Source organism: Mytilus californianus, unplaced genomic scaffold, assembly GCF_021869535.1.
Source record: "Mytilus californianus isolate M0D057914Y unplaced genomic scaffold, xbMytCali1.0.p SCAF_5, whole genome shotgun sequence".
In the NCBI taxonomy this organism is placed as follows: domain Eukaryota; kingdom Metazoa; phylum Mollusca; class Bivalvia; order Mytilida; family Mytilidae; genus Mytilus; species Mytilus californianus.
The window spans coordinates 17,297,955-17,310,262 of NW_026262701.1; the positions used below are offsets into that span (position 1 = coordinate 17,297,955).

The 12,308-nt window shown below is 31.9% G+C and overlaps 1 protein-coding gene across 4 annotated transcripts in view; it reads right to left on the reverse strand.

Annotated features, from left to right (window-relative positions):
- LOC127701050 (H(+)/Cl(-) exchange transporter 7-like) overlaps positions 1 to 10,725 on the reverse strand; it is a 68,100-nt gene extending 57,375 nt beyond the window's left edge. For all 4 annotated transcript variants that reach the window (XM_052204827.1, XM_052204826.1, XM_052204825.1 and 1 more), the window contains exon 1: positions 10,520 to 10,725. In XM_052204827.1, coding sequence (XP_052060787.1) covers positions 10,520 to 10,618 — 99 coding nt within the window. In that variant the 5' untranslated portion in view covers positions 10,619 to 10,725. The remainder of the gene's footprint in view (positions 1 to 10,519) is intronic.
- Between the last annotated feature and the right edge of the window lie 1,583 nt (positions 10,726 to 12,308).

Consider the following 12,308-nt stretch of genomic DNA (forward strand, 5'->3'; position numbering starts at 1 on the left):
AGATATTATCTTAAGCTTCTGTACAACTTTGGTAGAAATCCAGGATGTTTATGAATCTAATAAATGTTTTAATTACTTTAACTGCAGACTGTATGTAATGTTAACTGGAAGAAAAACTAAGTCCATTTATAAGTAATATACAGAAAAACAGGAAATAAATTTTCACAAAATTTCCTTCTAGATACTAGCTTTTGATCATAAACAAGCCTCTATCCAAGTTTGGTACAAATCCAGGAAAGTTTAAGAAAGTTATTAAAATTTTTAAAACTTTAACCACAGAGTGAATGTAATATTAACTGGCAGAAAAACTAAGTCCATTTATAAGTAAAATACGGAAAAACAGGATTTTTTTTTTACAAAATTTACTTCTGGATACTATCTTATGATCATAAACAAGCTTCTGTCCAAGTTTGGTAGAAATCCAGGATATTTTAAAAAAGTTATTAAAATTTTAAAAACTTTAACCACAGAGTGAATGTAATGTAAACTGCCAGAAAAACTAAGTCCATTTATAAGTAAAATACGGAAAAAACAGGATTTTTTTTTTACAAAATTTACTACTGGATACTATCTTATGATCATAAACAAGCTTCTGTCCAAGTTTGGTACAAATCCAGGATAGTTTAAGAAAGTTATTAAAATTTAAAAAACTTTAACCACAGAGTGAATATTTGTGGATGCTGCTGCCGCCGAAGACGGAATGTAGGATCGCTATGTCTCGCTTTTGCGACAAAAGTCGCAGGCTCAACAAAAATGACAAAGTTCAACTATCTCCCAAAAGAGCAAATATTAATTTCAATAAAAATCAAACCCTGCCCACATGCACACCTTCAAAATATGTAGAAGGCCATAAAAAAGAATAGGTTTGTTTGCCCTAACCCTACCTACCCAGAAAATAACTGCCTTCTCAAAATTTTTTATTGTCTTGATGTGAAATTTTTTTTTTTTTTTTATCAGATAGGCATGAAGACTAAAAAACATTTGACACTTTTATTTCTCTTTGACTTTGCCGAAAAAAGAAAAAAATGCCTACATACCTACCCACTGTCTCTACCTTTGGGTAGGGTTTGGGCAAACCAAAATATTTTTAAGTGTGGCCCAAACAGCCAGCAAAGTGAAAACTTCTTAGCATTCAAACTGTAGGAGGAGTTATCTGGACGGACAGGGGTAAAACAATATGCCCCCCAACTTTCAGTTGCGGGGGCATAAAAAAACTTTATATAATCATTTCAAAATTTAAGTCCATATGGTCATGTTGTTCAGTGATGATTTCCATTTTATCAGGGTGTGAACTGGTTGAAATGTACACAAAATCCATTGGAGGTGTACTGATTGATATTTAAGTATGGGATAGCATGGTTTATTGAATACCAGTAGTTGAAATAAGGTATTGCATTCACATTCAGTAACTGGAAGTACTCTTAAATTGGAAAGGATTAAAGAGAGAAAACTGACATAAATAGACCACATATTTAAAGACAAATAGCTCTTAGATCTTTGTGTGTGTTGTTTTTCTTAACTTATTGTGTTTGTGTTTAGTACTCATCTGATTTTAACAGTTCTTATGACATGCTGTTACACCAGTGAAAAGCTAGGAAAAGGGTTGAGAGCTCACACATATGTTTAACCCTGCCACACTCTTTATCAAGTTAAGTGCCTAACTTCCAAGTCAAGAGTCTTAACTATTATAGTTAAATTTATTGAAATGTTTACTGAGACTTTCCATTAATTATTAATAGCATTTAGTGTCAGCCATGTTTTGATTACAGCTGGGGTCATCAACCACCATTCTAAAAGAGGTTTATAATCATAAAAGGATCATTTCAGCCAATTCAGCTTGGCAGCAAATGCCCCTCAAAAATATTTTCAGTTTTGTCAAATTGGGTTTTTTTTAGGTGACGTATTGTGGCAATTTTTCATTGCAGTTAGAGTTTTATTAGTTACTTTACATTTCTCTCCAGATATTACAAATTGTATCCTGGCAAAGACTAGATGAAATTGTTTCTAAAACTTCAAGCATAAGGGCATTAAAATCCAAATTCATTATAAACCTTAAGGATGTTCATTTCAGATAAGATCAGAGTAAAAAACTAGAGGCTCTCAAGAGCCAGTGTCGCTCACCTGACTCTACTTTGGTTTTAGAAATCATGTAAAGATAGATAAAAATCATAACAGATACCCAAATAATGATTGAGGCCAAATTTGGTTTAATATTGGTCCTGTTATTTAATAAAATATCCTGGTGGCCATCTTGAACAGTAAATCGGCAACAAAGTAGCAACACTTGGTCAGCACCTCATTAGGAACATTCATGCCATGTTTGGTTTCATTCCATTCAGTGGTACTCTAAAAGAAGACATTTGTATGTATTTCCCATAGGGTCCTATGTTAAACTAAGTCCCCCGGCTGGCTGCCATCTTGTATGATGGACCAACTGCAAAGTAACAACACATGGTCAGCACCTCATAAGAAACATTCATGCCATGTTTGGTTTCATTCCATTCACTGGTTCTCTAAAAGAAGACATTTGTATGTATTTCCCATAGGTCCTATGTTAAACTAAGTCCCCTGCTGGCGGCCATCTTGGATGAAGGATCAGCTGTAAAGTAAAAACACTTGGTCAGCACCTCATAAGGAACATTCATGCCATGTTTGGTTTCATTCCGTTCACTAGTTCTCTAAAAGAAGACATTTGTATGTATTTCCCATAGGGTCCTATGTTAAACTAAGTCCCCCGCTGTCGGCCATCTTGGATGATTGATCGACTGCAAAGTAACAACACTTGGTCAGCACCTCATTAGGAACATTCATGCCATGTTTGGTTTCATTCCATTCACTGGTTCTCTAAAAGAAGACATTTGTATGTATTTCCCATAGGGTCCGATGTTAAACTAAGTCCCCCGCTGGTGGCCATCTTGGATGATGGACAGGCTTCAAAGTAACAACACTTGGTCAGCACCTCATAAGGAACATTCATGCCATGTTTTGTTTCATTCCATTCAGTGGTTCTCTAAAAGAAGACATAAATTTGTATGTATTTCCCATAGGGTCCGATGTTAAACTAAGTCCCCTGCTGGCGGCCATCTTGGATGATAGACGGGCTTCAAAGTAACAACACTTGGTCAGCACCTCATAAGGAACATTCATGCCATGTTTTGTTTCATGGACGACGGCCACCAAGTGATGAGAAAAGCTCACTAGGCCCTTTGGGCCAGGTGAGCTAAAAATAACATTAATATTAGGGTACAGATGCTAAAATTTCCTAGGGTGATTACTAATACTAAATTGAATTTCATGCATTAATCTAATTTTAACTCTTTGTTCTCTTTTTAGGAAAAGCAACCTGCATGTTGATTAATAAATAGAATATAAAAAAGGATTTTGAAACTAAATAATCTCAAAATGATTGTGGCCAAAAATTTTTACAGTTGGCCAAACAGTTACAGAGGAGATTTTTCTTAAAGTTAACAAACAGACATGTTTTTAGTATTGGATGGAGAATGGACAACAAGTGATGTATAGAGCTTAAACTGGCCATTTAGCAATTTGGGCCAGGCAAACTACAGTTAAATATAAAAAAAAATCATAAATAATGCAATGCACATAAGAGAATTTGATCTAGCATTATTATCATGTTTAGAATAATAATAAAATGCTTCGCTGGGGCGCAGCTTGATACGACCGCAGAGGTCGAACCCTGAACAGTTGGGGCAAGTATGGACACAACATTCAAGCTTGATACAGCTCTGAATTTGGATTGTTATTAAATATTTGACACAGCATAGGTTTCTGACACAGAAATAATGTGGTCTAAGAACTTGAATTTTTTTAATTTACCTATTATGGTCCAATGTCCAAAATTAGATTCAGCATATCAAAGAACCCCATATATTCAATTTTTGTTAAAATCAAACAAAGTTTAATTTTGGACCCCAACTTGGACAAACTTGAAAACTGGGCCCATAATCAAAAATCTAAACACATGTTTAGATTCAGCATATCAAAGAACCCCAAGAATTTAATTTTTGCTAAAATCAAACAAAGTTTAATTTTGGACCCTTTGGACCTCAATGAACACCAATTTAAAAAACGGGACCCAAATTAAAAATCTAAAAACACGGTTAGATTTGGCATATCAAAGAACCGCAATAATTCAATTTTTGATGAAATCAAACAAAGTTTAATTTTGGACCCTATCGACCTCAATATGAACCAATTTGATAGCGGGGCCTACAAATAAAAAATCTAAATACATGGTTAGATTCAGCATATCAAAGAACATCATATATTCAATTTTTGTTGAAATCAAACAAAGTTTAATTTTGGACCCAAATTTGGACCAACTTGAAAACTGGGCCCATAATCAAAAATCTAAATACATGTTTAGATTCAGCATATCAAAGAACCCCATATATTCAATTTTTGTTGAAATCAAACAAAGTTTAAATACTGGACCCTATCTTGGACCAACTTGAAAACTGGGCCCATAATCAAAAATCTAAACACATGTTTAGATTCAGCATATCAAAGAACCCCAAGAATTCAATTTTTGTTAAAATCAAACTAAGTTTAATTTTGGACCCTAATGACCTTAATGTAGACCAACTTAAAAAACAGGACCCAAAATTAAAAATCTAAATACACGGTTAGATTTGGAATATCAAAGAACCCCAATAATTCAATTTTAGATGAAATCAAACAAAGTTTAATTTTGGACCCTTTTGACCTCAATATGAACCAATTTGATAGCGGGGCCTACAAATAAAAAATCTAAATACATGGTTAGATTCAGCATATCAAAGAACATCATATATTCAATTTTTGTTGAAATCAAACAAAGTTTAATTTTGGACCCAAATTTGGACCAACTTGAAAACTGGGCCCATAATCAAAAATCTAAATACATGTTTAGATTCAGCATATCAAAGAACCCCATATATTCAATTTTTGTTGAAATCAAACAAAGTTTAAATACTGGACCATATCTTGGACCAACTTGAAAACTGGGCCCATAATCAAAAATCTAAACACATGTTTAGATTCAGCATATCAAAGAACCCCAAGAATTCAATTTTTGTTAAAATCAAACTAAGTTTAATTTTGGACCCTAATGACCTTAATGTAGACCAACTTAAAAAACAGGACCCAAAATTAAAAATCTAAATACACGGTTAGATTTGGAATATCAAAGAACCCCAATAATTCAATTTTAGATGAAATCAAACAAAGTTTAATTTTGGACCCCAATTTGGACCAACTTGAAAATTGGGCCAAAAATCAAAAATCTACATACATGTTTAGATTCAGCATATCAAAGAACCTCATATATTCAATTTTTGCTAAAATCAAACAAAGTTTAATTTTGGACCCTTTGGACCTTAATGTAGACCAATTTGAAAACTGGACCCAAAATTAAAAATCTAAATACACTGTTAGATTCGGCATAACAAATAAATAAATGTGATCAAAGATTTTACAAATCTAATGCGCCATACTGTGCAATTAAAGATTTCTTCTTGAAATTTTTCAATATTTGAAATTTGAAAAAAAAATAATATTTGAAGAATAATTTTTTTAATTTCTGAAATCTGAAATGAGAAAAATTGACCCCCCACAATTTCTTTTTATCCCCCCCCCCCCCCCTTTTTTCCCCTAAAAAATTCTTTCTCTCATGATATGGTCATAATCTCAATTCAAATTTCCAATGGAGTTGGCAACCATAATTACCCATTTAAATTTACCATAGTGCTAACTTAATCTACTTTATAATAGAATTAAAAATATAGTGTCAAATCTTTCATATGGATTTTTTTGTAAAAAAAAAAGATGCAACATTTGCAGATATTTTTACTGGTCTTCCTTTATAAATATGCATTTCTTTAAACATAATTCAAAAGCAGTGTAAGGGAAGTAACCAAAACGTTGTATTTGGATTACCTCCCTTACACTGTTTTAAATTATCTTTATTGTTCATTAACCATTACTTTATACATAATTTAAAAGCAGTGTAAGGGAGATAATTTCAATGATGTATTTGATTTATCTCCCTTACACTGCTTTAAATTATGTTTTGTACTGAAGTATTTGTCCATTAACCAGGACAACCTTGTTTTTCCCCCTTTTTTGCCCCTAATTCCTAAACGGTTTGAGCCATAACCCCCCAAAGCAAATCCTAACCATCCCTTTGTGGTATGGAAACTTGTAGTATAATTTCAGAGAGATCCATACACCGTTCCACAGTTATTGTCTGGAAACTAGAAAATGCTTATTTTTGGCCCCTTTTTGGCCCCTAATTCCTTAACTGTTGGTACCATAACCCCCAAAATCAATCCCAACCTTCCTTTTGTGGTATTTAACCTTATGGTCAAATTTCAAAAAGATCCATTTACTTAAACTAAAGTTAGAGTGCGAAAACCAATGTGTCTTCGGACGACGATGCCGGACGACGACGACGACGACGCCGGACGACGCCAACGTCATACCAATATACGACCACAAAATTTTTTTGCGGTCGTATAAAAATTGAAAATCAGGTAAGTTTTTGATTGATAAACTGACCCAACAAAGTATGGTAAGCCATGCATGCATGTCTTTTGGTCTTCAATTGGTTAAAAAAGAAGTAGTTAAAAAAATAACTAAAAATATAACCTAAACCATGCATACATGGATAACCCTTACAAGTCAGATTAGTTTTAACATGTTTAGAAATAAATTATTTTACCAAATATTCCAGATTTCAACTGTATTCTAGTTTTAAATAATTTCTTGTTTTCATTACTTTTTAATTAAAAAATGCACATATTGATGTTAACATATGCTTCAATTTTCTAAAAGAACATTATATATTTACCTTTACCTACAAAGATATATATCTGGGTTAGTTTGTTAGTTATAATAAAACAAATGTTGTGATAAGCTGAAACATTTATTTATTTTATCAATCTCAATAATGCAGAAATTATATAACTACATGTGTCTTCCCTAACCAACTCCAACACTTGAATGTAACCGATATAATTTAAATAAATGATTTCATATTCTATGAAAAGCACTATTTCTAAAGTGTGTAGGACAAGTTATGCAATGAACAAAATACAACTCATCAATGATCTAGGCATTTCATATAAGACTAAAGGGAAGTTACTCAAACATAATTGTATTCTGCTAATATTGAAATTTTCCTCTATTCTTTATAAATTTTGCCCATTATTCTCATTCTTTATATTCTAGCTATATAGCCCTCAATTATTCTCTACTCTTTTTTTTTTTCCTTTTGGCCCATTATTCTCTCTTACATAAACACCATCCACATGATCCAGACTCTTGTGTGTATTTGATGAGAATCAACTTGGAATAACATATCATACATAAATCATGCTTATGTATCAATTTTGTAGAAATCCTACCATAAAAAGGCATCTCTAAAAATATTGACTTTAAAGAAAACAGTTTAATACCATATTCTTTTCATTTATTTTTGGCGCCTACAGTGAAGAGCATAGAAGTGCTGATGGACAGACAGAAAAAAAAGATAGATCTTTATTCTCATTAACTTAATTACATAGTTAGAGATGAAAATATATACAATATAACATATTTTGCATGTGTGAAAATTACATATATAACTAGTTTCACCAGGAGGACAGACTTTCACTGATATATAATTTATAAATCTACACAACTTTTCTTGTGAGACAATATTGACTGTAGTGAATACATTATTAAATTTAAGAATATTAACATTTGTATAACAATAGTGTGGTAAATATTTATATCGTTCTTTTTTAAAAAAAGGGCAAGACATGACATAATGGAATTCATCGCCGATGTCAGCAGATTCACAAAGGTGACATACTCTCTCTGGTCTTTGAACATTATGTCACCTCCCTGTCTCCACTGGTAAATGGTGATTGCCACATCTAAATTTACATAATTTCAGTGCATTGTTTAATGATAAAACTGAAAAATACTTTCAAATTTAAGTTTAGTTTTGAATGATTTATAACAAAAACCTTTTGATGATTGATTTACATATGCAAGCCATTCTTGTCTAAACTGATCTTTTAACTTTTGTTCAATGCTTAATACAATCCATTGTTTTGAGATATAATCTTGATTTTGCCATATATTTGACATTCCACAATTATCAAAAATACTTTTGATAAATGACAACCATTTGTTTTCAATTCCATAATTATTATAATTAATATATATCAACTTATATAACATTGACAAAATCTTGTTATCAAGTGTGTTATCAAGAAGACTGCATCAACATTTTATCATCCGTAATTTAACGTATACAGAAATCGGATATCTTCCCAATTCCCCATAAATCATAAAATTAGGAGTCAATCTTTTTAACCGTAAAACATGTTTACAAAAACTCAAATGTACCCTTTCCAAAATGATTTAGGTTGCCAACTAGTTCTGTGGGGTCATGCTTACTATTGATTTTCTCTTGAAAGAATTAATCATAAATATAGTTAAAAAAAAATTAATAAACAAATCAAAATTGGTCTTTCAGTGCTACTTCAATTTAATTAAGATAAGAGGTCATGCACAAATTGCATGAAAAAAAATGTGTATTGTTATTTACAAGGATTTGTGTACTATACAAATCCTTGTTATTTATGAGTTAAAATAACACTTAATCCTAAATCATTTCCTCTTAATTAGTCAAATGTGTATATATGCATGTATCGGTATAAGTAAAAATTCGTAAGGGTTCCGCGGAACCCAGTGTCTCGCCTACTTTTGCTGTTAATCACAGGCTCAACAAAAATGTGGAAAAAAATTAATAAAAATATTCCTCTCTAAACTATCTTTTGATTGTAAGTAGCTTCTGTCCAAGTTTAGTAAAAATCCAGGATAGTTTATGAATCTAATAAATGTTTTAAAAACTTAAACTGCAGACTGTATGTAATGTTAACTGGAAGAAAAACTAAGTCCATTTATAAGTAAAATACGGAAAAAATGGAACAAAATTTTAACAAAATTTCCATCTAAATACTAGCTTTTAATCATAAACAAGCTTCTGTCCAAGTTTGGTACAAATCCAAGATAGTTTAAGAAAGTTGTTAAAATTTTAAAAACTTTAACCACAGAGTGAATGTAATGTTAACTGGCAGAAAAACTAAGTCCATTTATAAGTAAAATACTGAAGAAATGATTTTTTTTTTTACAAAATTTACTTCTTGATACTATCTTATGATCATAAACAAGCTTCTTTCCAAGTTTGGTAGAAATCCAGGATAGTTTAAGAAAGTTGTTAAAATTTTAAAAACTTTAACCACAGAGTGAATGTAATGTTAACTGGCAGAAAAACTAAGTCCATTTATAAGTAAAATACGGAAAAAATGGAATTTTTTTTTTACAAAATTTACTTTTGGATACTATCTTATGATCATAAACAAGCTTCTGTCCAAGTTTGGTAGAAAACCAGGATAGTTTAAGAAAGTTATTAAAATTTCAAAAACTTTAACCACAGAGTGAATATTTGTGGACGCCGCCGACAACAACGACGACGCCGACGGAATGTAGGATCACTATGTCTCGCTTTTTCGACAAAAGTCGAAGGCTAGACAAAAATGACACTTAATCCTTGCCCTTGGGCTACCTTAAATATTATTATGGTCTTTTTAAATCATTTCAAGTGTTTTAGCACTTTACAATAATAATTTTGTTGCATTCTAGAGGGATTTGGCTAATTTGAGGTAACAGTTTTAGATTGCACTTCCAAAAAAGAAGATGCTTTAACATGTTATTGTTAACAAACTTTCAAATGAGCTCAATTGTATACATGTATAGCCTGATCATTCTATATTAGCCTAACCTGCAGATTTAAAGAACTAGCAGAAAAAAAACAAAAGATTTAAGCCAAGAGGTTTTAAATCCTTTCCTAAGCTATAGTATTTTTGCTGATAGTTGTCTCATTGGCAATACTACCAAATCTAATTTTTCAATCCTATCACATCTCGTTTTTATATTTCTATATTTTACAATTCAAAGATTTTCTTGGTTAAATCAATTATATTCAAACAGAGGGATTGGATATAGGCTAAACCTATATAAATCCCTCCTATACAAGATGGAATGAATAATAATTGGTTTTAACATATAACGTTAATTCATACATTTATAGTCTCAGTGATTCAGGGAGGCAACCCTCCCTCATCTAACAATTGCTATTATATGAAGATTATTCTTCAATAACAGTTTATAGTTTGGTGGACCTATCCGGTAATCTAGTGAATAGAATGCTAAAAATCATATAGATCATAATTATGTTACGTTTCTAAAAATAAAAAGTTAGTAGCACTCTAACTTAGTCTAAGACGAATGTAGAGTGATTCTTTATGTTATCACTCACTGCGACAAAAACTATCTAATATCTTTATAACTTATATACATGTTAACACAATCTGAATCAGCTGACAATATCAATATATTTCATTACAGCTATAATTTGATCATGGCATTTTCTTGGATATATAAAAAATTTCAAACGTTGTTTTACCTTAACTTTTGTTTTTTTATTTCCGACATCACCGTTCGAATCTTGGGTGTTATCTTGTTTAGTGGGCAGTTCGGTTGATTCTTCAGAAGACGACTCCATAATACCCCAAGGACAAATTCCAAAAAGTGTGATTTTCTTCAAAACAACCTTGACTGGTAATGGTTGTTATCGTGCAGAGAAAGAAGACATGACCTATTGGCAGGATACCAGTGTACGTCAACATTTTTCATTGACAATGTTTGGCGCCAAAGTGAAATAAATCACGTTACCGAAAATTACAGTTGGACATACAACTTACTACAACGACCCTACTTTAAGGCCGTATAGATTATGAATTTATTCCACCGGCGTATTTTTCAAACCAGAAATTTATTTTTACATAAACGAGTCATCCTCCTCCAACCATTTTCCCCTCATGTTAATATAAGGTCTCAGTTATGATTAATGATGAAATGGGCTATGCTTTTATTCAGTAGGAGATGAGAGGCCGCCCGGGTAGGATATATCATATATGGAAATAAACAGATAATATATAATCATAAATGAAATAACATTTTCATCAGATTCAGTTTGAGAAAAATTGAAGAAAATCCAGCTCTTGATGTCTTAAATAGTAATTTCCCTTGTAATTTCATTACAGTTTAATTACACTTGTTTTCAGGTATACGCTAGTACAACATTTGTTTACGATTTACTATCAATTGCTAGTTTACTATCCACACGGCAGAGTTCTCGAAAAGTGGAAAAAAATCCAAAGGACTGCCACAATTATTGTAATTGACAATAGAAATGTTAGTGAGGACCAGCAGATTTTCTACAAGGACCACCAGGCTAAAACAGATTTCGAGAACTCTGACACGGCATATTATCAGCGACCGCTGTGGACTGAACAATTGGCAGTAACAGAGACATAATACTTGTAATATAAATTATGTCTCTGGTAGTAAATCGTAAAACGATTCAGAGATTGACATATTGTGTACACACCTATTTATTGTTGAAAACTATATAGTATGTTGTCCTCTATATATGTCATTTGGTTGGTTTTTTTTTGTCGTTGGATTCAGTGCTGTCTCATTTACCTATATCGGTCACATCACCTTTATTTAATATAATTTGATTTCCGTTTGAGTGTACTTTTAAATCGATTCATGCCAAATTATAAAACTGACATGTAGGTTTATTGAGAATACATTTATTACTTTTCTTCTTCTCAAAAATAAGCACAGAGGAAGATTAATCGAAGTGAGGTCTGCCTAAATGCAATGTGCACAGTAAAAAAAAAGTCATACGTTTCATTGTTTAATCTCCAACCCTTTTCTTTTCTCCTATTTTTTCAACTGTAATCGGTGACCAATTTTGCAGACATGTGGCATTTAAACGAAGTCTATTGATCTGCATCTTATATATATTTTTCTTGTTTTTGGCAAAAGAATGTCATCCTTTATACCTCGGCCAAGACACACAAAGAATAAAAATCAAGAGAAGATACCATGAGATGATCGAATCAAAAGCAATTGACGTGAAAATAAACGACAACACTTTTTTTAAAATATGACGAAAAGAAAAAAAAACAACGGTTTACAAAACACTACACAAAAAAACCAAAGTCTGAACATCACAAACACCACTTAAAGACCGAGTTTGAACTCAGGTAGTCTGGAAGGGTAGTATCCTGTTCAATTAGTGACACCCTTCGTGTTACCAATGACTTAAAAATCCACTGATAAATCTCATTTTGGTGATTTAATCGAGCTGTCATTTGTAAAACCATGATGGCGCCCATATT